The sequence below is a fragment of the Chinchilla lanigera genome, unplaced genomic scaffold, assembly GCF_000276665.1.
Source record: "Chinchilla lanigera isolate Chin_1 unplaced genomic scaffold, ChiLan1.0 scaffold00045, whole genome shotgun sequence".
Classification (NCBI taxonomy): Eukaryota; Metazoa; Chordata; class Mammalia; order Rodentia; family Chinchillidae; genus Chinchilla; species Chinchilla lanigera.
This window is the reverse complement of record NW_004955446.1, coordinates 6056453-6082640: the sequence shown is the minus strand read 5'-3', so window position 1 is coordinate 6082640 and position 26188 is coordinate 6056453. Positions and strand designations below refer to the sequence as shown.

Sequence of the window (26188 nt, the reverse complement as noted above, 5' to 3'; positions counted from 1 at the left end):
ATAGTGTTGAGTAAAAGGTGACCTGTTGACCAGAAAGGGTTAGCCTGAATAATGCATTTGGTCATTTATTCTGATCATTGCCTTTGTAAATTGACTGATAGCCTTGTATAAGTCTACCTCCTGTTTCATGATACTCCTACTTCTTGTTATAGTGAATCTTTTGAAGTTAGCCCAGGAAATTAAACCTAGATAATAGTTTTTCCTGGAGTAAAAAGTTGATTTTTGTTTTCTTTAAAGCTTCTGAATGTTGGCTTTTTGACTGGGTTGCTACATAAGTAACTCACACAGTTTGGCTGATTGTTTTAGGAACTCCAGATTGCTGTATCTTTGTCATTACTATGAACTGGCATTTGGTAAGCAGTGGCTTGTTAAGAATGAAAGCGATTTATGATTACATGCCTTCCTTTGGTGGCCTTTAGTTCTTCCATGATATACCCAACATCTGATTTGGTGTTTTTGTTTTTTGGTACACGTTTGTAGTACATAATGATTACATTCATTGCCAATATCTGACTTGAATAGGTGAGTATGCCACACCAAGAAGAACTGTAAGAAAATGCTTCTCAGGTCTCCAACATGTAGCATGTTAAGAGGAAAAACTGGGTGATTTTCATCAAGAAATACTACCTAGTTTCTGACTTGTTTTTAAGAATAAAGCCTCTTTTCCCTCCCTTCCTGTTTCACTTCACTCCAGTTTACAGCTCTTTTGGTTGTTTCAATTTTAAATTTCTAGTCACATTTTAAATCACTTAATTCAGGAAGATTGCGTGTTATAGAAAGCAAGATTTTTAACTTATGAAACAAAAGGGTCAAGAGAGTTTTATATGAGTAAAAGATGAAATAGAGGCTTAATATTCACTAAAATGTCACGTTACTGCAGGTTGTAGTAAGAGTATTGTATATCAAATAAGTATTTGTTTAAAGGCTTCATTGTAAAGGGCCAGGGAGATAGCTCAGCAGCACAGTGCCTGCCTGGCAAGCGCAAGGTCCTGAGTTCGATTCTTGGTAACAAAAAATAGTAATAAAGGCTTCACTATAAAATATTAAACATTAGGGGGGAATGTATTATAATACTATAATGGGAGCAAAAGAATTGATAACTTCTTAATGTTTGTTTAAATATTCTGAATGCCAGGAATATATAAGCCTCTTGGGTTTTTTATTTTTTCTGTTATTTGGAGACACTTTCTCCAAGCTGCTTTATGAGTAGTAATTAAGATGCATTTTATGATGAGTGATTTTTTTTTTTTCAGACTTGAGTGCTTTGAAGATGATTTTTCTATAATTTATGTTTTTAGTGATTGTAGAGTGTGGCATGGATATTTCCCTTCCTGTTTTTCTTTAGTTCTTCCCCAGTGTCAGCACTTCCCTTTCAGAGCCAACTGGCATTCCTTTTTACCCTGAGCCATGGTCATTTTTCCCTTTTCTGAACTTGGAATCTAGTCTCATCCTTTCTGGCACTTAATAGACACTCGCGTTTCCCCTCTTTAATGCTGCTTCACAATTGATGTGCCACACTGTAGAACACAGTCACACTTTGGTTTCCAGATACCTGTTAGGAAAGTGAAAATACGTAATCGGTGCTCAGCAATTCCATTGATTCCTTGGGAAATTTCTGGTTTTTGTAGGTGTGGAGTTGATGCTGGGTACTGTTGCAAATAGAGAAGGCTATTGCCTGAGTAGATTGTTACCAAATAATATTGAAATAAAGGTCTGGCCAAAGATAGGGCATAATAGTCTAGATGGCTTTTGTCTTTTTGATCTAAACGAGGTCAGTGTTGACAGCTACCAGAATGGTATTATGTTAAGAAATTTCAGGTGTTGCTTGTGTTAGCATACCATGATGGGTTTGTGGTGAATTGTTCTCCACTGGGAAGGGGAAATGGGTATATCCTTCCTAAATATCTGCTATCTCTGAGTCCAACCTTCACTTGTAGTTGAGGAGGCCAAGATCCAAAGAAATTGTCTCAGTTCCAGTTTGCTGGGAGAAATTAGCCAACACCCACAAGTTAAAGGAGGAAAGATTTAGTTTAGTTCACAGTTTGTAGAGGTTTCAGCCCATAGTTGGCTGGCTCCAGTGCAGGGTGACATGGCAGAGCGGCACTGAAGAAGAAATAGTCCATGGCAGGGCAGGCAGGAGAGGCAGCAGCCTTCCTTCTGCTTTTCCTTTAATTCCATCTAGGCTACAAGCCAATTGATATCCACACCCAGGTTAGATCTTCCCATCATCCACATCCAGAACCATGCTAAACCAGTCAGTAGCTTAATCCAATTATTACACACTCATGATCCGGCCACCTCCCCAACACCCCACCTGTGAGGGTATGAGGCTTTAAGGCATCTAGATACAAGCCATCATAGAAATGAATTAACTTCAGTGGCTGACTCAGCTGAACTTCTAGTGCAAAATCCTGGCTTTCTAAATATTTTTTCTAGTGTGATTCTCACTGAAGCAAATGGGATGGACTGTATATTTCTTTAGAGAATTTTTTTTTCTTGGTGTGTTTTTATTGGTTTGTTTTTGTTTTGCTATGTAGTTTGAGCTGGCCTTAAACTTACTATGTAGCCCGTAATGGCCTCGAAATCACAGTGATGCTCCTTTCTTTGCCTCTCAAGTGCTGTGATTACAGGTGTGTGCCACCACCCTGGCACTCTTAGTTCTTACGTAAAGGGACTAAATGTATAGTCTCTTGAAATTAGATATTATATACAGATTAGGATATATCAAAATGATGTCTGCTAGTTATTATTTAGCCCATCTGGAGATTGAGTTCCCCAAGCTTGATCATATTTGAATGTACGTGCATGGTCTTTGACTTTCCAAAGAGATAAGTGACCAAACTGTGCTGAGCTTGGGAACCACTTTCTTGAACATTTAAAAATTGATTTTGCGCCTGCCTGGCAAGCGCAAGGTCGTGAGTTCGGTTCCCGGTACTGGAGAAAAACCAAAAAAAAAATAAAATAAAATAAAAATTGATTTTGCATGTTAGTGAAGTATTTGAAACATGGTTATGCCCCTTGTAGGACTGATGCTATAAGTTCCTTGGTGGCAGGACTTTACTGTTCTGTTAGTTTTAAATTCATGTAATTTATTGTGTCCACAGTTATATGCTTTTACTTTTTGAAAAGTCAGGTGTATTTTACATATAGAAAAACCCCTTTTTATTTTGTTATTAGTATTATTTATTTATTTTTTGAGACAGAGTCTCACTGTGCTATTTAAGCTGGCCTTGCACTCATGGTGATTCTCTTGCCTCAGCCTCCCAAGTGCTGGGATTACAGGCACGTGCCACCATGCCCGGCTGGAAAAACCCTGTTTTAGTGTGAAGTTTTAAAAAATGTACACAGTTGTGCAATCACTGCCATGCTCAAGATGCAGAACATTTCTATTATCGCAAAATTTTCCATTTGTTTCTTTGCCAGGGAACCGCAGACCACATAATTTTACCTAAGAAGTGGCATACATGGAGTCATGCAGTATGTAGGCTTTTGAATGTGTCTTATTTCTCCTAGCATATTTTTGAGATACATCCTTGTTCTTTCAGTTGCTTATAGTTATTTCCTTTTAATTGCTGGGTGTTGCTCCATTGAATAAGTGTTCCACAGTTTCTTCACCCATTCATTAGTTGATAGACAGTTGAGTCATTTCTAGTTTGGAACTAGCACGAATAAAATGATCCTAAATGTTCATATACAGGTCTTAGAATAGTTCTTTTGGTCTTAAGCAAATATGTAGGTGTGGATCTACTCAGTTGTGTGGTACTTTACTTTATAAAAAACAACAATATGCTACTGCTAGGTACGGGGTGCAGATTTGTAATCTCAGAACTCTTGAGAGGCTGAGGGAGGAAGATTCAGGCCCAGCATGGTGATTCAGCAACTTAATGACAGCCTGTCCCAAAATTTTTTCAAAAAAGGACAGGAATATATCTCAGTACAGAAGCCCTGAGTTCAATCCTTAGTACCATATGAACAAAAAGAAGCCATAAAAAATGTTTCAAAGTGAATGTTCCATTTTATTTTATTTATTTATTTTGAATGTTCCATTTTAAAATTTTATTTGCAGTGTGTGACAGTTCCTCGTCAGCACTTGGTGTTAAGAGGCTTAATGTTACTGCCTTACCCCGCGGCCTAATGATGTTGAACATTTCAGCCTTTCATGTGTCATCTGAATATCTTCTTTGATGAAATGTTGTTCGAATTCTTGACCATTTCAAAGTGAAGTTATTTTGCTTACCGAGTTTCCAGATTCTTTGTGTATTCTAGATCTATGCCCTTTACCAGATACACATTTTACAAATATTTTCTTCCAGACTAGATCATGTCTTGTCTTTTTTTTGACAATGTCTTCAGAAGAGCAGTTATTTTAGCCAGTACTTTTGTATATTTACTTTTCTAGTTACCAAATTAATGTAAAATGCTTATAAGAGAGTATCAAAATGTCTCTTTTCTATCTAATCCCAGTGTACATCTAAACATAGTAATAATCTTGTGAAAGAGAAATTTATAATGTGTGTATACAGTTTTTGCCTTAAACAATCCTGGAAGTTTCTTTTGTATTTCAAAACTAAAATTTCTCTTCATGTTTAAGACAATATTTAGATTTTTTAAAAAGTCACCTGTTAAAATACTCCAATTAATGTATTTTGCTCTTGTTTTATTCTAGTGTTATCCAAGATAAATTCTGTGGGATCATAAATATCTCAGTGGAGGGCCTTCATGACGTCATGACAGAAGACCCTGAGACAGGAACATACAAAGAGTAGGTGAATCATTCAACTAATCACATTTGCATTTAGGGGTTACCTAAATACGTGCTGTGTGTTGCCATATAAACAATAGTATGGAAGGTTTGTAGTTTTATATTTTATACAGAAATTTTTTATTAATTTTGTTTAAAATATTATTTGATCTTGAAATCAGCTTTATTATATTACAGTGATATTCTAAGTTGGACTTCTTGTTTTCTGATTTAATATTAGGTGTTTTAAGAATTCCAAGTATATTTTAGACTTGGAATATAAATTTCATCTTAAAGATTTTTTCAGTGTGTTCTTTTTTTTCCTGCTTGCAGAGTTCACTTTCTCTTCAGGCAAGTTATAAGGGAAATGAAATAAGTTGCTTTGTATTTGCCTAATTGAAGCCTCTCTGTTACCTTTCAGGTGTCTGGGGGTGGGTCCTGTAATAATCAGCTAGTTCCAAAAAAAATAGTTAAATTTATGTTCTTTACCAGAATTGTTAAAATACTGTTAGAATACTGATAATTTTTGTAGTTATGAATCTAAATTAAAAAAAAAATTGTCACTGTATTTTTTTTGTGGTTAGTGTAATTCTTGTACTGTTCCTCTTATTATTACTGTCAATAAAGGGCATATTTCCTATGTTAGACCTAATGAGATTTTAGACTGCTTGACTTCTCAGTAACACTGAGACTGTTTTCTTTGCTCTTTTGAAAACTATAGCAAATGGAAAACATTGACATTTGAATCATATTTGATTGAAAAATACAGAAAACAGATACATTTTGAGTCTTATTAAACACGGAAGAAAATGTGCCTAACATGTCACTTAGCTTTTAAGAAAAGAGGACTTCATATGAAGTGGAAATATCAAATTTCTTGTGACTACAAACCCAAAATAAGAAATCATTCATGCATGTAGATAATTTTTAAGGTAGCATAAGAGTTTATGGCAAATGATTGTAAGCAGTGTTTCTTTTACATTATGTGAAAAAAATTTACTACTGTTGATATATTTAGGATATATTAAGGTGTTTCTTGTCCTCTTTGGAGTTTGTAATTAGTGGGAGGAGTGTACATGGCTGATGGTCCAGTGACAGCACTAGTATGCGTGAAGGCAGTTATATACATTTTGTGCAGAGCACACAACAGAGTAGAATTGTAGGTCGTGCTTTTATAGAAAGTAGCAGAAAGAAAGGCTGTATGTATTAGAAACTTCAAGTAAGAAGAAGAAATGTTAGGATGTAGAAAGTAGAACAAAATTATAACATGTTTTAACTGGAAGAGATGACTCTAGAAGTTGGAATAAAGTTTAGAACTTGTCTACTGCAGTATCATAATGTGAAAATCAGGATAACAGGACCCATCAAAGAGCTGTGGTGCAGCAAAATATATGGAGAAGTCAAAAAGAGAAAGTCTTCTAAGTATGCCAAGTTCAACATGAAGAAAAAGTTTTGGTTTGGAAGGTGACATATTAGAAAGAAAACAAACTGACTAGGATACCATTATAGGGATACAAAGTAAAAAAGAGTAGACAAGGGTTAATGTGCGTGGGGAGCCAGAACATATGACCAACCACTGTTTCTCTCTTCCCCAGAGTTATTTGGCAGTTGCTTTTTGTCCTGGCTTAATGGAAAAAACAAATTACTTTATTGATTCTCAGTTCCTAAGAATAGTTACACTAGATCTTTGATAAATCTTTCTGTTCTATAAAATACAGTGTTCTTTAACATACAGCCCATTGGACTATAGGATATAATTAAAAATTGAGAAAAGTTCACCAGAAACATAAAATATTTACTTATGTAACCAAGTGGGTTTCCAGTTTCCCTTTTTTTAAAAATGGTTCAAGAAAATTAGCCTTTCTTGTTCTGTTGAATTCTTACTGTAGTCACAGTTGAAAATGAATTAGAACAATGGCTGAGGCACACCCACATTAGGAAGGACGATTTGCCTTACCCAGTCTTCTGATTCAAATGTCTAGAAACAGCCTCAGTGATGCACCCAGTATAATCATGCTTAACCAAATTTCTGCGCACCTGGTAGCTCAGTCAAGTTGGTACATAAATTAACAATCACACTAGGAAGTCTTCCTGACAGATCTCTTTATTCAGATGTTTGTACTAGACACTCTGCTGCTTAAGGAAGCAGGTGAGTCTTTTTCCTTAAAGTACTCACTGGGGAAATAAATGTAGGGATCAGAACTAGCTACAGGTAAGGAATAGGTCCAAGAAACTGAGAATAATTTCTGAGGATATGTAGTGGATTGGCACCAGTTAATTAAGTAACCTGTCTGAAATACACAACTTTTGAACTATTTTCTGCTGATTCTAAAGAATGGAAGCAACATGATTAAATTTATAATTAGAAGCATCACTTTGGTGCATTATGAAAAATTACAAGAGGTGTACATGCTTAAGAGCAGTCCCAGAGCAGAAGAAGAACCTAAGGTACTTCTTAAAAATGCAGATTCCCCCTTCCAGGCCAGACCCATTATATCACAATCTTTGGGTATAGGACAGCAGGACCTGCATTGCACACAGGAACCCTGATGATTCATATAACTTGTACAATTGAAAACTCATTGCTCTGGAGGTGGGGAAACCATGTGGGTAATCTTAGATGAGTTGAACTTGAGATAGAGTTTAAAGACAGGATTGGTCAGTGTTGGTGATAAGAATGTGTGGCTAGTGAGGGTTAAGAGGTATTTGTAGTTTGAGTAACATATATGCATTATTTTAAAAAATAATTATGCTACATTATTGGAAACCCCTGCAGTGGGTTTCAGTCTCCTTTCTGGGGTATGGTGCATGGTGGGGAAAGGAAAGAAAGTGCAGGAGACAAGGCAGAGGGGGGCATAGCAGGGATCTGGGACCACCAGTTGCTCTCTAGGACCAAAAGGCCACGAGGCACCTCAACCCTTGATTTATTCATTACGGCTGAGTCAAGGACAATGGGTGAAGGGCAGTGGGTGTTTCTGGGAACAGTAATGGTGATTACCATGGGGTAGGAAGATCAGAACATTGTTGCAAGGATAAGGACAAGGAGAAGAGTTTCCCCAGATGCTTTATCCTCTTTAGCAGATCTTATTCTGCCCTGTGAGGACCACAGGAGTGAGCCCTAGGGCTTCCAGTTCTGACTTTCTCTTCTAGGGAGTTTCTGAGTTCCAATCTGGCCCCGAAGGGTAGGACAAAGATAAGCTTGGACATCACCTAGACTCAATTTATAATACATGGTCCCCAACATATATCTGACAACTGGTGCTCAATTTTGCATTTTAATATGTCCTCATAATACATTCACGTAGGCATTTAAGTTTTTTTTTTCTTGAGATAGGATCTCACTATGTGATAGTTCATCCAACTCACTGTATAGCCCAGGCTGACCTCAAAGTGGCAGTGACCCCTGCCTGCTTAAGGCTCCTGAGATTGCTGGGATTATAGGTGTTCACCACCATGCTCAGCAGGCATTTAAAATTTTAAACAATGTTTTATATGGGGGAAAAAAATGTGAATGAGTTTCACCAATAATCTCATTTCTTATTTTACCTACCAGTAAGAGAAGTTTATATTCCCAGATAAATGAAGAGCCAATCCTTGGCTATTATTAATCTTGCTGTTAGTTATTTCTTTTTTTATTTTTGTTTTTTTTTCCAGTACCGGGAATCGAACTCACTACCTTGTGCTTGCCAGGCAGGCGCTGTGCCGCTGAGCTAACTCCCCAGCCCCGCTGTTAGTTATTTCTTGAGAATGGTACAGAAAATGATTTTTTTTTAGGGGAAAGAAGAGTTTCATTTTCAGAGTTTATGAATCTGGATTTTATGAATTTGTTAATTTTTTAGTTACTAGAGAACTTAACTTCATTTGTCAGGAAAATGTGTTCATGATGCTAAAGATTTGTCTTTTGCCTGTGTGATTAGCACATTTCCCTGTTCTTTTCCTGTATGATATTTTATTGTCAGGAACATTGGAAAATGAAATTGATCACCACCTCCCAAATTTGGGAAATAAAAAGGGACAAAGAATTAAGCCAGAATTTTAGGAACCCTAGGGGCAATAAAAGGACTCGTAAAATGTGACTTTTATAACTATAGACTGTAAAACTTACCAACTATAAGTTAAGTAGTCTTATTTGAAACAGAAGTAAAATTTAGGATTTTATAAGGATTTTTCTTTCTCTATTTGATATTGAGCTACCAGAGGACTCTTCAGAATGGAGAAGAGAATGCTAGAAGAAACCTCATTTTCTGAGCCTGACATTATCACTTCCGTGTTACCCTAATTTATGTAGGTCCTAGTGGCTTCCTTGGGGTTCTCTCTCCAACCTCCTGTCATCTGTGTTCTTCTACTTAAAACCTGTTTTTTTACACAATGAAGCTGATGGCACCTCCTCTGCTTTTCTGGCTCTCAGTTTACAAAATTTGCATTTCCTTTATTTTTCTTTGCCTCCTTAGATTGTTTCATCATTCCCCAACCGCTTATACCGATGATGGCTTGACTAGCAGTATTTCTTCTCCTTGGTGTGTCGTGCTCTCTCAGCTTTGCCTTGCTTGACAAATACCTACCTCTAAAATTACTCTCTAGACTTAAAGAAAGAATTTACATCTTTTTCTGTTCCTTCATGGTGCTTTTTCTGCATTGGTAATATATAATATTTAATTGTTTCTATTTGTTAACATTTTTTCATTATATAACATTATAAACAAATTGTTTCTATTTGTTAACATCTTTTTCTGTTCCTTCTTGGTGCTTTTTCTGCATTGGTAATATATAATATTTAATTGTTTCTAATTGTTTATATTTCTGAAGAAATATAAATAAGCAATCTTACCTGGGGAAACCTGTGGTCTCCAGATAGTAAACTTGACTGTGAACTATCTAGCAGCCAGTGCAAAGAGAAACATTAGGAATAACAAGGTTCTTATTTTCAAATAGAAGTATATAGGTTTATTAGGAAAGGGAGACTTTCTTGGCTTGGACCTAGAGATGAATTTTTCTAAGATATTTATCTAAAAGACTGTGAAAGACTTTCAGCTTCAACCATAAAGAATTAGTTGTCTCTGATGAGAAAGCAACTGCAGTGGGTAAGTAGCACCAGGATTAGGTAATTGTGGCCTTTCTAACATCAAAAACCTAGGGCTGCCCGCCTCGCCCATTAATCTCATGTGCAGGCTGCCTTCTCTCATTTGTACCAAGTAGTTGTACAATGCCAAGGGCAGACAAGTGTCTTTTTTTTTAAAGATAGAAGTAGAACTTTTCTAGAATATCAGCCTTTCCTTTAGATCTAATTGGGCAGGATTCTTTAAATGTGCTCTTGCTGCAAGCAGCCATTGACCAGGAGCAGGATGACCATGATAGTTTATTGAGTACTGGCACTGGGCTTGGGATCCTCCTTTCCTGGAGCATGTGGTGGCACGGAAAGAGAAACTAACTGGGCAGATTCAGGGTTCTGTTAAGGAGGGTAATTATGTAAGCAGTCGAAGTGTCTACTGTAAAGACCAACTGAATAATGTTAGTATAATTTAGATGAAGTGATCCATAGATGGTTTCTCATATCAGTCTACCTGAAAACCAATTACATAGCATTTAAAGAAAAATCATTGTTGAAATCAGTTTTGTAGTGGCCAGAGACATATAAATAGGAAACACTTTTTGTGATTTGGCCTAATGTAGGACTGGTTAACAAGTGTTTGTGCCCCCTCCTCCAACATTAGTTATCGTCGACATTATGGATTAAGTTATGAGTAAGCATTACAGAGGGGATTATGAGAGCTGCACATTCTCAGGTTCCACCCAGATCTGCGGTGTCAGAATCTCTGGAGGGAACCCAGCAGTCTGCACTTTAGCCAAGCCCTCCAGATGATTCAGGTGCAAGCTAAGTGTAAAATGGAGAAGTGGCTACATATATTCGTATTTTAGTCATTCCTGTTTTAAACTTGGCTGTCCTGTTATTACTACTATTATTATACTCACAAGTCACACATTTTAGTTTATTAGAAATCTATTCTCATGTGCCTTTTAAGTAAAACACGATTGCCTGTGTTTAATCTTTGTTGGCAAAATCAGATTTGACCTTTAATTGGAGATTTTCCTATAGGAGAAATTTTTTCATTTTCTGCCTTCTTGAGACCCAACTGAGTGCAACTTGCAGAATTGCAAATAGTCTATCTTTGGGTAATTTTTAGTGAGTGAGAGAGCAAGCAAGTGAGCAAGCTAGCAAGACAGAGAGGGGAGAGAGAGGAGAGGCAAGTACATACAGATGGAGGGAGGGAAAGAGAACGAGAGGAAGGAAAGGAGAGGAGAGGAGAGGGGAGGCGAGGGGGATAGAGGCCATAGGTATGGGGGAGGAGTGTGTATCTCTGAAATATACTCCATTATTAATGTGATTAATCTTTTAACATAGGGAAGGCAGAAAAGTTTTTCTATGGAAGTAAATTAACAAATTATCCAGTGCAGTGAAATGATTTAATTCAAAATAAAATGTGCTCCTATTGAGATCCATATTGCAGTTGGAATTCATCATTATTAATGACTTCTGAACTAAAAACTATAATTTAGACTTTTCTAAGACATTTCACATTGGGAAATAATTTTGGAGTTGTTATAATCATGTTTTATTTCCCTCACTTGGTGCTAAAGTCCATTGGTAAAGCTATGTGCTGTGTTAGTATAATATATCACAGTGAACAGAGCTTTGGTGCTCTGAGAGATCAAGGCCATGCAATGAGTTAAGCAGTGAACTCATAGACTTCTGATTTCCAGCCTAAGGTTCTTATGTTTGATCGCACCAGTTTGTCATGAATTGGGTCAGAAACAGGCCCCCCCATCCCAGCCCTCCACATTGTTTTCATTCTTGGGGAAGAGGGATAAAGGACATCCATGTCCATTGCGAGAGCAAGTCTGATCAAGTTTCTTTATCAGCACCCATCCTTAACCCTAAATCCAAAGTTATTTACACAGTGGAATCAGGAATTGTCCTTTATCTGTACTTGCCACAAAACGTAGAAACTAAACTTTCTTGGTCACAGTTTATTGGTTAAGAAACTCTGACTCTGGTAAGTTACTGAATTTTCTTGTTCTAAATGAGGAAACAGTTTGCTCCATCAATGAGATTTCGCTAGACAATATTCATTTCTTGTCTCCTTGGAACCAGAGTTGATGGGCTGGGAAACTGTGTTTCTATTATCTCTGATAATGGTGGAGAGCAGTGATGCAGATAAGCAGAATAAAAAGATTTATAACTATCCAGAAGGTACCAGGGCCATCAGGGACAAGTGCCTCATAGCAGCACAGCAGTGTCATTTGGAGCACAAAGTAGATTATTATATAATTAATAGTGTTTTAATGTTGTTAGCATTTAGATTACTGCATTTATAATTTGGAGGCATGTAAAGATTAAGGGAAAAAGTATTTTAAGTGTTCATGTAATTTTTTAGAAAAATATAAAGTATATACCTTCCGTTCTCAAGTTAAAAAGTTGTCTGTAAATAAATTTCCTAGAAACTACTGATTTAAATACTCCAGTAAAAGGGCATAGAATTTTTTTATTTAATTCTTTTGAAAGTAAGATATTTATTCTTTTGAAAGGTATTTATACTTTAAAAAGTATAAATCTAAGTATAAATCTATAAATCTTAGTCTGTTCCCCATGTTAGTATGTAGAAGCATTCATGTTCTCAGTGATTTTCAAAACTTATTTTTAGTATATTATAGACAATTTTTATTTATTTCAAACATGTTTTTTGAAAATTGTAGCTGTATGTTGATGTCTCATCTTGAGGAACCAAAAGTAACAGAAGATGAAGAACCACCGACAGAACAAGATAAGAGGAAAAAGATGGTGAGTTACAAAGGTTGCTTCTGGAAATTAAAAGTAACTATATATTGCATTATTGTCTATATGTTTGAACTTATCTGTTGGTCTGTTCATCTGTCTATCCATCTATCCCTTGTTGTAGAGTTAATGTAAGGTGTCTATATTAGTCAGATTTTCTGTTGCTGGGACAAATTAATTACCCAACACGCACAACATAAAGGAGGAGAGGTTTCTTTGTCTAACAGTTTCAAAGGACTCATTCTGTAGTTAGCTGGCTCCAAGGCAAGAACATCATGGTGCAAAAACATGACATAACAAAGCTGCTTAATTCGTAGAAGCCAGGAAGCAAAGCAGAGGAAGGGACCGGTACCCAATATCATGCCTCTGTGGCCCACTCAGACACAATCAGAAGTGTGCTTTGCTGATCCCATTCATTGCCCCCACACTAATCAAGTTAGCAGCTCATCTTCACACAGTATCTGAGCTTTGACATTTGGAATGTACTCTAAAACAGGCAAGTTAAATTATAATTCCATTTGTTGACTTCTGTTATTTCTTGTGCAAGTGGAGTTCTGTTCAGAAAGTCCTTGCCTACACCATGACTTCAAGAGTTTTGTCCATTTTATCTTCCAGTAGGTTAAGTGTTTCAGTTATAATGTTTAGATCTTTGTTTAGTACATGGTGAGAGATACAGGTTCAGCTTCTATCAATCTTCTGCATATGGGTAGCCAGTCTTCCCAGCACCATTTTGTGGCATTTGGTTTGGTTTGGTTGGTTTGGTTTGGTTTTTTGAGAAAGGGACTTGCTATGTAGTGCAGGCTGGCCTTAAACTCGCAGAAATTCTCCTTCCTTAGCTTCTTGAATGCTGGGATTACAAGTGTGCATCACCATACTGAGTAGTCCCAGCACCATTTGTAAAGAGGTTATATGTCTGTTTCTGTGCCATTACTGTGCTGTTTTTATCTTTACCTTCCAAAGCATTTTTTGTATCAGATATAGGTGAATATACCAAGGCATAGAAAAAATTACCTCTTGCTGAGAGTCTTAGATTTGGGTAGAGACATTAGACCTGAGCTTTTTTGACTCCTAATGCATTCTTTAATTTTAGTAAAAATTTTAGATTAAAAACTTCTGTAATTGTATTAAAATTTCAGTAACTTTTCTAAGTTAGTTGGAGGAACTCGCTATATTATTTTGTAGAACCTACTGCATGTATGAGAACCACATCTTTAAGGGGAAATGATACATTAGAACACAATTCAGCTGCCACAAGTCAGTGGAATTAGCATTAGATCTGCTGAGGAAATATAGTCTGATTTTTTTTGGGTACATGGCTGGAACATGGCTTATTAATTTGTAGATTTGCTCTACTTTAATTATATTTAGTTTGGAACTATTGAACAAGTATAACTGAGAGCTGAAAAATAACGTTGAGGCATTTCTAATGACAGAATAGTTCAACTTCAGAGAAAATACAAATGGTAATTCATAGAAAAAAGCAACAAATAACATACAAAGACAAACCTATCAGAATTACAGCAGACTTCTCAACACAAACCTTAAAGACCAAGAGAGCTTGGAGTAGAGTTTTTCAGTCTCTAAAAGAAAACAGTATTTAACCCACATTAATTTGTCCTGCAAAACTGTCTTCCAAAATTGATGGAGAAATAGCAACATTTTACATGACTGAAAGAGCACCTGAAGAAATAATGAGCAAATCAGCAATACAAAGAAATCCTAGTTAGAGACAAGGAGATCCAAATCACAAAAGAGCCAAAAGGAAGGCATACATAAAGTAAAGTACTTAAAGCAAAAGGGAAAAGTAAAGGAATCAATAGCAGAAAAATAATGCAATGATAAGAATCAGTCAATACTTCCAGCAGGAAATCTCAGTATAAATGGTCTTAATTCCCCAATCAAAAGGTACAGATTAACAGATAGGATAAAAAAATGAAACCCATTTGTATGTTGCATACAGTTACAATCCATAAAAAGCATGTAGACTGAAAATTAAAGAATGGCAAACAGTACTTTGTGCAACAGAAGCCTAAAATCCAGCAACTAGAGCTATTTTCGGACAAAGTAGATTTTAAGACAGAAATTACCAAAAGAAACAAAAGATGCTCATGATATACTTTTAAAAGGAACAGTTCAACAGGGAGAGATAGCAATTATAGATATGTACGTACTGAATGTTGTTGTACACTGTTTTATAAAACAAATAATACTAGACATAACAGTTCATCAATACATCAATAAACATCAATACAAATATAGTTGGGAATTCAACACTCCATTATCATGAGTAGACAGGTCATCTAGACAGAAAAATCAACAAGGAAATATCAGAATTAAACCAGATGGATTGAACAGATGGCTTGAATAAATACCTACAGTGTTTTACCCAACAACCACACATTTTTTTCGGCAGCACATTGAACTTTCTCCAAAGTAGACCACATACTGGTCCATAAAGTATATTCAATAAATACAAAAGATTCAAGATAATCTTATGCATATTATCAGATCATAGTCCCTGAAACTAGAAATCAATAGAAAAGAAATCACAGAAGTTACACAAACATGCGGAGATGAACACATTCATGACAGGTCGTAATTTGTATGTCTCACTTCTGGGTGGCACTGAACCACCAGTGGTACACGCATGATTATCCCATCAAGTAGCATGGGATAGTCCCATTGTGAAGGACAAGCTGCCCCATGGGACAGTCTTGTGTATATCACTGGTGGTTCAAGCTAGTGGAAATGTGCTAAATAATACACTCTTGAATAAGCAACGGGTCACAGAAGACATTAGACACTTCCTAGACGCAAATGATAATGCCAAGACAACATACTAGAACCTAGGGGATACAATGAAAGCAGTTCTAAGAGAGAAGTTTCTAGTTGTGAATGCCCACGTAAGGAAAACAGAGCGAGCCCAAATAAATAATGCCGTACTTCAGAATTACAGAAAAACAAGAGCAGTCCAAATTCAAAACTGGTACAGGAAGGAAATTAAAAAAGAACAAAGTGAAAATTAATAAATCGAGACTTTAAAAAAGATTACAAGGGGTTAAAATATCAAAAAATTGTATCTCTGACATGTGGGCCCATGGAGCACATGGACCCATGTGCTGGTCCCCAGCCACTTCCACACCCATTGCTTCCACATCCTGGCTACAGCCACTGCCAACTCTGAGCTGCCTGTGCATTTATTTCCCCTCTGCATGTGGCCGCTGAAGTGCCAGCTGACTGATGGACCTGATGGATGAGGCCAAAGTCCAGAACAGAAAGTCTTGATTGGACTCCATTTAATTTCCCTGGGGCCTTGAAGGTACTTCGTTGTTACAAATAGTTTTAAAAAACAAGAGCCCCACAGGTGACTAGTAAATAACCAACAGTCTAGTGACCCAGAAAAGAGGTAAGTCTGGAAGAATCGACTGCTGCAGGGAGAAATAACAGATCAGCTAGTAGTTCTAACCCCAAGGAAAGCACATGTTGGTGAAAACTAAGAAAAGAAGCATGTGGTTTTACTGCGAGGGTGACTTGACAGTGGAACAGAGTTGGAGAAAAAAGCCCAGGACAGTGCTTGCCATATTGCCAGAGAGAGAGAGAGTTTAAGGTGCCATTTTGGGAGGTGGTTGAATGTGTGTGACTGAGCCACTGAACATATGTATACTACAGTTTCACTCCAGGACTGAAGTGTTATCCTACCCTACCCTACCCTACCCTACCCTACCCTACCCTACCCTACCCTACCCTACCCGACTGAGTGGGGAATAGCAACGGGAGGCAAACTGTTAAGAGGGTAACACTAGAGAGGTCTCCTGACATCCCCTGAGAAGTTCAAACTCAAGCCAGGAAGGACATGGGACCTGCATTCTGTGGTGAGAGGACAGATTTGAGGGGGTTTGGTTTTCCAAGGTGGTTAGATCTGAAGGTGATGGCATAGAGTCCAGTGGTGGGCAGTGTTTGGAGTAGTTTCCTTATTTGCCAAAGCAATCCTGGGCAACAAGAGCAAGGCAAAGAGGCATTATAGTCCAAGGCTTCAAGTTATACTTCACAGCCAGAGTGGTAAAAACATCATAGTACTGGCACCAAAACAAACTTATTAGCCAATGGAGTATAATAGAGAATGCAGAAACAGCCCCAAGCATTTTCAGCTGTCTGAACTTTATGAAGTTGGCCAACAATATGTGCTGGAGAAAAGGCAGCTTCTTTAACAGATAGTGCTGGGAAAACTGGTTACCCACATACAAAATGAATCTTCATCTGTATTTCTTAGTCTGCACTAATCAAAGACCTATATATCACAATAGGAACACTGAATCTCCTGGAAGAAACATTGTTAAAACTCTTGAATATATAGGCATAGGCAGAGACTTTCTGGACAGACCCCAACTGCACAAGAACTAATACCAAGAATCAATAAGTGGGATTATATCAGATTAAGAAATTTCTGCATGGCAAAGGAAACAAAATGAAAAGACAGCCCACACAATGGGGAAAGAAAAGTTTACCTGCTCTTCCTCAGAGGAGTAATAATCTAGAATACATAAGGAATTTAAAACTTAGACTTCTGGAAATAAAAGGCCCCCTCCAAATGGGCAATGGAAATGACTTTTATCACCCCCATTCTAAAGCCACATCTTGTCTGAACCCAAATATTCCTCTCTTGTCATGACAGTTGCACCTTGTTTACCATCTTAGTCTCCCGGTAAATGGATAGTGTAATTTTATCTCAAGCCCGTGTTGTGTCCTTACTATCAAAGTCACTTTTGCATTCAGTGCTAAGATTTGTTATTCTACTACTGTGTTTAGCTTGGATAGATCATAGTCCTTACCTTTCCCACTTAGGACCTTCCAACTTCTGAACCTGGAAGTCAGGCATAGATATTTTCTAAAAATGCCACATGTTCTGTCAGTGGATAGCCAGGGTTGAAAGCTAGTAGAAAAAGAATTAGTCCCCTTATCCCTCTTTTAAAGACCTCTGCAGTCTGACTCCAATCAGCCTTTTGAATTTTGTCTTTCTTTTTTCCCATTCCATCTCCTATACTCTGGCTAAAGCAAATGACTTATGTCTATTCATGTGATGTTTTCTACCACTGTTACAGAGTTCGTCCTGGATCTTCCATCTGGAACAGCTCTTTTATCCTTTCTCTTCACTCAGCCTTTTCATTTGCCATTTTTGTTCTTAATAAACCTTGCTTCCAGACACATATAACCTCCCCTACTATCAGCATCCTGCCCCTCAGTGGTACATTTCTGACAGTTGATGAAACCACACTAACACATCATTATCAACCAGAATTCATAATTTATATGAGGGTTCACCTCTTGATGTTGTATTCTCTCGGTTTTGACAAAAGTATAATGATACATGTCCTTTACTGCATCATACAGAAGAGTTTCATTGCACTGAAAACACTCTGTATTGCACTTACTCATTGCTCCTCTCTAACCCCTTTTTGCTATCAGTAGATTTGCCTTTTCCAAAATGTAACAGGTGAACTTAACAGTATGTAGCTTCATATGATCTTTACCACCCAAGTTAGAGCAGGTATGAGATGCTATTGCAGGCAGCATGTGTTGCCCCTTATCTCCGGCTCACCATGTTGGTGTAAGGAAGCAACCAGAGCTGTGGCAACTCCAAGACCTACCAGATCCCTTCCTTTAGCCAGAACCATGATAGTTGTTGATGAAAAGCACTGTGTTCTCTTGGAACACACAGCCGTCACCAAAGTTGAGATTTGTAGGTGATGAGAGGCTGAGGAGTTTTGGTGGGATCCACATATCCTTGTAGTTTTACTTTGCCTTGCAAATTGAGCCCTATCACTTCAGACTGTCGCAGTAGTACAAAAACAAACAGCTTTATTTAGATGGTTTTATTGGCTCCCATAACCATGGAAAATCAAATCCCTTACTTATAGCTATCTTTTATTATTTCTGCTGATCAAGATACTGATACGGCAGGCTCCCCAAGTGCCTAGTACATGCTTGGTATTAAAGCAGGTGCTCTGATGAATGGATGAGTGACTGAATGAACAAATAAATGAGAGACGTAGTTCCTGATCTCAACCTCATAGACCATGGAGATAGAAAGGACTTAGATGTTTCGCAGAGAGAAAAGTGATTATGGCATTTTGACATCTCTAGTGCGGTAGTCTAGACAAGTGCTGGGCACACCTTTTGGTTTCCCTCAGCTGGGCTTATGGTGGCTGAGAGGGTGCTTCACTAGATGCTGTGTTAGTATGTATCTTCATGGGGCTGTGGGTCGATAACTCAGTGCCCTGAGGCCTAGCAGGGTGACTTGGTCTTCCTGCATGGCTTGCTGTAAAAGTGAGATTCCAGTTATGTATGGGTCGAGGTGCTGCTGCAGACTATAGTCGCACTTGCAGACTTGTTTCTGGCACTTGGTACTGGGACCATTTCACCTGTTCCTGTTAGTGACATTGTAGTTGTAGCAGTCCCTTTCCTATTTTGGGAGATCATTGTCAAGCTCTCACAAGTGAGTAACAGCAATCATAGGCGAGGCAGCACCAGTTGGTAGCATTTATGTCCTGCCCCTCATCTGCCACCACAGTGGCAGCCATAGGAAAGGTAGCTGAGAAGGGGCCATTTTGTCCTAGCCTGTTTGAGTATTCCATAGAGCTCTCTCACAAAGCGCCCTGATGAGAGTGAGCCTGCATGAGAATGGGGCCATCACATTGCCAGCGCTAGTTTTGGTTTGATCTCAGATTGGATCCTTGAGGGGAAGGGAACAACCGAGCTTTCTGGCACCCAGCCCAGCCTTGGCTTTGGAGTACGCTCTGGAAGGGCTAGAGCGACAATCTTAAAGGTAGTGGGAGGTGGGGAAGGGTGCATTATACTGTAGTCCCTTTTTACTCATCGGGGAGACAGTCCAAGGCCACCAGAGGATGCCTAAAACCATGGATACTGAGAACTATGTATACTGTATTTTTAAACTATATTTAAATTACAAATTAGGCATAGTAAGAAATTAACATTAATAGCTAGTAATGAAATAGAACATTTCTAACTATGCTGTAATAACTTACGTGAATGTGGTCTCAATATCTTACTGTGCTATACTTACCCTTCTTCTTAAGATGTGAGATGACGGTGCTTACATGGTCAGATGAAGTGAAGGGAATCAGATGGGCCTTGTGATGTAGTGTTGGGCTACTGTGTGAAGGTTATGGGAACACAAACACTATAACGTGCTGGTACCCTGACAGTTATCTGATAACTGAGTTGGCTGCTAAGTAGTGATATTGCGAGGGCAATGTACACAGTAAGTAATTGGTAGACAAAGGGAGGATGCAAGCCCTACGCAGACGGTGGGGCTGTCTGAGATTTCATCACAGCACTCAGAATGAGGTATGATTTAAACCATATGAATTGTTTCTTTCAGAAGTTTTCTATTTACTTCTTTCAGACTGTGCTTGACTATAAGTAACCAAAACCATGGAAAGTGAAATCACACATAAGGGAACAGAGAAATGATAGCAAACCTCTCATCAGACACAATGCAAACAAGTTGACAGCTGACAACATCTTTCTAAATACTAAAGTAAATATTTTCTTGTACTCTAACATTACTAAATTGCTTTTTTAAACATACACATTTACTATTAAAGATAAAAGTTATTTCGTCTCTATTCAACTTGTAAATTTTTCAGACTTCATTTCGATGACAGTAAAATATGTCATTCTGCCTTGTTTTTAATCAGCAATGTGAATTACTTAGCATACTCACATAATCTGTGACAGTGTCGTAGATGACCTCTGAAAGCTACTGTGTCTTATACTATCACATTCATCTTGCTTATATTATTGGATTTTTTTTTTTTTTTAATCTTACCACTTGAATGAAACTATGAAAGTACAGGCTTCAGTGCCTTATCATTAACACAGAAGTATTCATATGTGTGACTCTGGGTTACCACTGACTTTTTCCCCTTCAAAATTGGCAAAACTATTGTATTTTTCTCTTCACCCTTTGATGCATAGTGGTCTTTATAAAATTTATATGCAGAAAATAGAAAGAAACCAGCTATATTCAGAAGGTGATAATAAGAAAAATCAAATAGACCCATTTTTCTCATTTTGAAGTTTTTATTGATATAAAAAAGTAAACATTCAAATTTTGTCTTTCTCTGATTTCTAGAAATCTTAGCTAATTCTTCAGTATTAAACAGCCATTTGAAATAAGGTACATACAAATTATTGCTTCTCATTCTGCAAGGTAGTAATTTTACTGTTAATTTTCTACGGGAGGGTGGGTACTATAAATTGAACCCAAGACCTTTGCACTGACTGACATCCTCAGCTATCTCATCCTCCACCCTTTTTTGAGACAGGGTCTCATTGAGTTGCCCAGACTTGGTTTGAACTTTGAATCTTTCCTCAGCCTCCCAGAGTGCTAGGATTAAAGGCATGTGTCACCGTGCTCAACTCTTCCTGTTAATTTTATCTCTTTATGTACATTTTGGTTATTGTCAGTTACATATTGGTTGTCACACATGAGGTATATTTTCATTAAATCCAATTATCAGGCTCAATTTATTTAAAAATATGTGTAAATCTTGTGTGCCAGCATTCTTTTATAAACAGTTCTCAGTGAGGCATGGCCGTACACACCTGTTATTCCAGCACTGTGGGAGACTGATGGAGGAGGACCACAAATTTGAGCCCAACCTGGGCAGTTAGTGACTTAGCAAGACCCTGTCTCAAAATAGAAAAGGACTGGGGATATAGCTCAGTGCAAAGGCCCTGATTTTAGTCCCCAATATAGAAAAAGGAAAAAAAAAGGAGTTCTCTGTTTACTCTCAGTCAAGTACCAGATAATCCTACCTGCCGTAGTTGTGTTACTACTTCTCTTGACCTTCATCCACTGGCAACCAAGAAATATCTTTAGAATGAATCGTTTTCCTTTTGTATACATTCCATATACATTCTTAAACACTCATCATGTGCAAAGCATTGATTTTTATAATCAGTATTTCCTCTGCTCTGTGTAATTCTACCCACCAAATCTGTGTTCATTTACGTTTTGGTCAATATTGTTTAAAAATACTTAATATAATTAACTTCTCGGCAGGCTAATTCCTTAAAATGGCTAGATTTCCTTGTTTTTAATCTAAGGTTTGCAGCCTATTTTTCCTTTCAGTTTTACTGTTTAATTGTTAACACATTCTTATCTTCACTTTCAGATGATACTGAAACATTCAAGAGGCCAATGTAAGATACATTTTACCTGTTTAAAAATAGTAAATACTTCAAACTGATGGGCTGAACATAGCTTTCCTTACAGGACCCTCCAAACCAGTGTTAAACTTACCCTAAATCTTAAGGAAACTTTTGTGATGGGCAATTCAGCTCTTAAAAACTGCAGAGTTGCAAGTGACATTAAAACAGTTCACGAGATAGGAAATAATGAACTGAAATAATCCTACTGAGATGCAATAAAGACACAAATTGATAACGAGGCTTCCTCCTGCGACAGCAGTTCTTTTTGTGATAGAGCTAAAATGTTAATCAAAAATAGTTTGAGATCGTGGAGGTTAACATCCTTCATGGTAGGCTACATGATAGTAATCAAAAGACACTGAAAAAGAACATTCTATTGAAAATGCCTTTGGAACGAAATAAAGTAATGATTTCTGAAGGTTTTTTTTTTTTTTTTTTTTTTTTAAGTGGAGTCTTCAAATTAATTGCCTGCTGACATCAGGATTGCAAAGCAGGCAACTGCACTATTTCCCCTTATTTAGTTAAATTGTTATTAAAGACTTTAATCACAAAGAGTTCAGTACCACTGCTGCTGTTCACTTGGAAGCTTTGGCAAGTGTGGTATTTGCTGAATATAAACTAAAATCTTGAGGTTTATAATAAAGAATCTGGCTGCATTTGGGAGAATTTACTTTCAGTAACTGATAACATGGCCATGAACGTTAGACTATCTTTATGGTATCTCTTTCCATTTTCATTTCTACTTGCCTCTTCTGTCTCTTTTTTCTTAAATTATCAGTAATGCTAATTGTGTTTTTATAAGGGACCTTTCTTTCCATAAGCAAAGAAGTAAGGTTCCTTTTCAAAGAATTGTTGTACATAGGGAACTTGGCATTTTGAAGAATTTTTAAAATGATGTAAGTTACTTTTACTAATTTAAAAAGCACAAATAAATGGTTATATGAAACAAAATACCCTTTCCCCAAGGAAACCTTTACTAATCTTATGGTATGTATCTTGTCCAATATTTTATTTTCATGTGTAAATATATGATCTATATGTATTTCTTAACTGGAAACTTCTACTTTCTTTTGTACCTGATTTTTCTTAAATATACAAAATACACTAGCATGTTTCCTTAAACATCAGTCTTTAGACTTACATCATTTCTTTTAATAGTTGCCTGTGATGGCATCCACTGGATTTCCATCATGTGCCTGTCTTGTGGAACAGTTCTTAAAGTGTTGTCCATAGATACCTGAGAGTTTTACAACCCCTTCAGGAGTATTAAACCAGCCAGGTTTGGTGGCACATAGCTGTAATCCCAGATACTGAGGAGCCTGAGACAGCAGGATTGCAAGTTTGAGGCTACCTGGGCAACTTGGTGAGACATTGACTCAATTTAAAAATTTTTTTAAAAGGCTAGGCATGTAGCTTAGGTGTAGAAAATTCCTGGGTTCAATCCCCAGTACTGCCCCCAGCAAGTGTTAAGTCATATTCTTGAAATATAAAATAATAGTTATATTATGTTTCATTGTGTGAACATTTGCACTAGTGATGCAGAGTCATTGTTGAGTACCCATTGATGGTTATAACTGCTGGCACTTGGGCATCATAAAGGCAGTGGTAGCTGGGCATGGTGACGCACACTTATAACCCCAGCACTTGGGAGGCCGAGGCAGAGAGATAGCCCTGAACAAAGCCAGTCATTTCATAATCATAATATCTGTGATGAAACCACACAAAGTATTAGTTTCATCATCTCTGCTTTTGAATACATATCTTTTAAATATTCTTGTCAGAACGAGAATATTCTATGTGGTAGCTGTTTTGCAGAAAAGTACTTTAGTGACTAGGTTGTTAGTTGAATTAACTACTGTCTTCCTGCAGCATCATTTGAATATGAAAGAATGACAGATAAACACGGTTATTCATACTTGGCACACATTTTCTTGAAAAGCAAACCTGTCATTCCAAGGAAACCAATAAACAATGTTTTCTTGCTAGTGCTAAAATTTGTTCCTTCCAGCAAAAATTAGACATTTGGAAAAATTTTAACCCTATGAGTTTGAGAGTGTCCCAGTATTTTTCACATGTAATCCACAGTGATGTTAAGCTTGTGATATTTTGATTGTGAAATGTTTCAGCATTTGGAAGAACTGCATAAGTCAGTGAAGCAGTATTTTTGAGGTGACCAGTATTGAATTTACGTTAAAAAATCATTCAAGGGTAAAAGATTTATTCAAAGGGCAAGATAGGTAGACCAGTGGTTTTTTAATATAACAGAATGAAAAGTTTCTGAAACTGTTTCAGGTTTCTTATAACTGACCTTTAAGAAAATATTATTTGTAAGTGCGAGTAGTTTCAAAGAAGAATATCCACAATGAGCAACAAATGCATTTAGATACTGCTCCATTTGCCAACTACATATCTGAGAAACTCTGGCTTTTCTTCATCTAGTTCAAACGAAACACATAAAGCAGCAAACTGAATGCAGAAATAAATGTGAGAATCCAGCAATCTTATATTATATCAAATATTACAGAGATTTGTAAAAAGATAGCAGTGCTACTTTTCTAAGATAGAGATATTTTTGTTTTGAAAATAATTTGTTTCATAAAATGCATTATTTATGTTGACTTTGTTTTAATTTTTTTCTAATTTCTAATGTAGTAAATATTAATAGAATCAGCCCATATAAACAAATGTTCGTTGAAGTTACCAACAACTTTGAAGTGTAATGTTTTTAAGTACCCTGTCTAAGAGCTTCTGCTCCTGGGAGACTTTGAGATGGTTCCCATTTGGGGGTTTTTATAAGCAGTGCTTAAGAAAACATTATTATGTACCTGTCTTTGTGTACTTCTACAAGTGTGTCTGTAAGAAAGTTCTTAGAAGTGCATATGCTGGACCAAAAGTTTTATTTGTGTGTGTGTGGGTAGTTTGTTTTGCTGATAGTAAGTAAGTATTACTGAAATGCTAATATACCTAGGATACCATGTATATCATACATACTGGTCAAGAGAATAAGTAGGAAGTAGTATCTTGTTTAATGTGCTTTCTTTTAATTGTGAGAGACTAAGCATATGTTATTTTTATTTATTTTTAAACCTGTGTACACACAAAAGGCTAAGCATGTATTAGACATTAATAGCTCATTTATAGTTCTTTGTTTAATGAATGGCTTGTCTACATGCCCCCATCTTCTCACTAGAAAATATGTTGTTTGTTTTGCATTTATTTTTACTTTTAACTTTTATTAGCACATGTTTGCAGTACATAATGATTATATTCATTGTAGGTGGTCGATATCCATACACAGCACATCTTAATTCTTTTGTTTTGCATTTAAATAAGTCTGTGACAGACTAATTCTAAGAATGGCCATAATAATATCCACTTCTCATGTTTTTCTTACAGTATTATTTTGAGGCTCTTCCCCATTGACAAATTGGGTCTGTATTCCTTTTCTTTGAAATTGGTCAGTCTTGCTGATACTTGATGACTTTCAAGTCTTGATCATAACAGTCTTATGAAATTCAAATGAAAATTCATTTGAATTTTTAATTCATTTCTACCTGGTTCTCTAGGAATACTTGTTCTTGGAACCCATCCACCATACTGTAAGGAAGCCCAGGCATCCATAAGGGCCGGCAGTAGGTCTTGTCCTCCTAGTTGAGATCTCAGATAACAGCCAGCACTTTGTGCTGGACACACAAATGGATGACCCTTTAGATGATTCCAGCCTTCAGAGGATTCAAGTCACTGCCAGTCTTCAAGTCTCCCACAAATAAACCCCCAGAGATCATGGAGCAGTTACTCTACTTTTCTAAATTCTTGATTCACAGAATCCATGATTGTTTAAAAAAAAGATTGTTTTTTTATGCCATCTATTTTGGAGTATTAGTATGAAACCACCAGTAACTTGAACAAACTATTTGTAGATTAAGAAATCACAGCTCTTGCTCAGGCTTCCATTTGCCACCAACTTGATTTACTTCTGTGGTGCTTGCATGCTTGAAATTAGGCACCTCATTCTCAAAAACTTTTATCTACCTATTTATTTGTTATATTGGGGACTGATCCCGTGGCTATCATTATATCATCAGCCTTTTTCCTCCTCCCTCCCTCCCTCCCTCCCTCCCGCTCGCTCGCTCTCTTTCTTTCCTTCTTTCTTTCTTTCTTTCTTTCTTTCTTTCTTTCTTTCTTTCTTTCTTTCTTTCTTTCCTGTTTTCTTTCTTTTTCTTTCTTTCTTTTTTTTCTTTCTTTCTTTCTCTTCCTTCCTTCCTTCTGCCTTCCTTCCTTCTTCCTTCCTTCCTTTCCCTTGCTTCCTTCTTTCTTCCTTCTTTTCTTTCTTTGTCTTCCTTCCTTCCTTCCTTCCTTCCTTCCTTCCTTCCTTCCTT

General features: G+C 37.0%; 1 protein-coding gene across 1 annotated transcript in view; it reads left to right on the top strand.

The window, feature by feature from the left end:
- Ipo11 (importin 11) overlaps positions 1–26188 on the top strand; it is a 191351-nt gene that overhangs the window by 142987 nt on the left and 22176 nt on the right. The window contains exons 28-29 of the mRNA XM_005392641.2: positions 4667–4762; positions 12494–12578. Coding sequence (XP_005392698.1) covers positions 4667–4762; positions 12494–12578 — 181 coding nt within the window. The remainder of the gene's footprint in view (positions 1–4666; positions 4763–12493; positions 12579–26188) is intronic.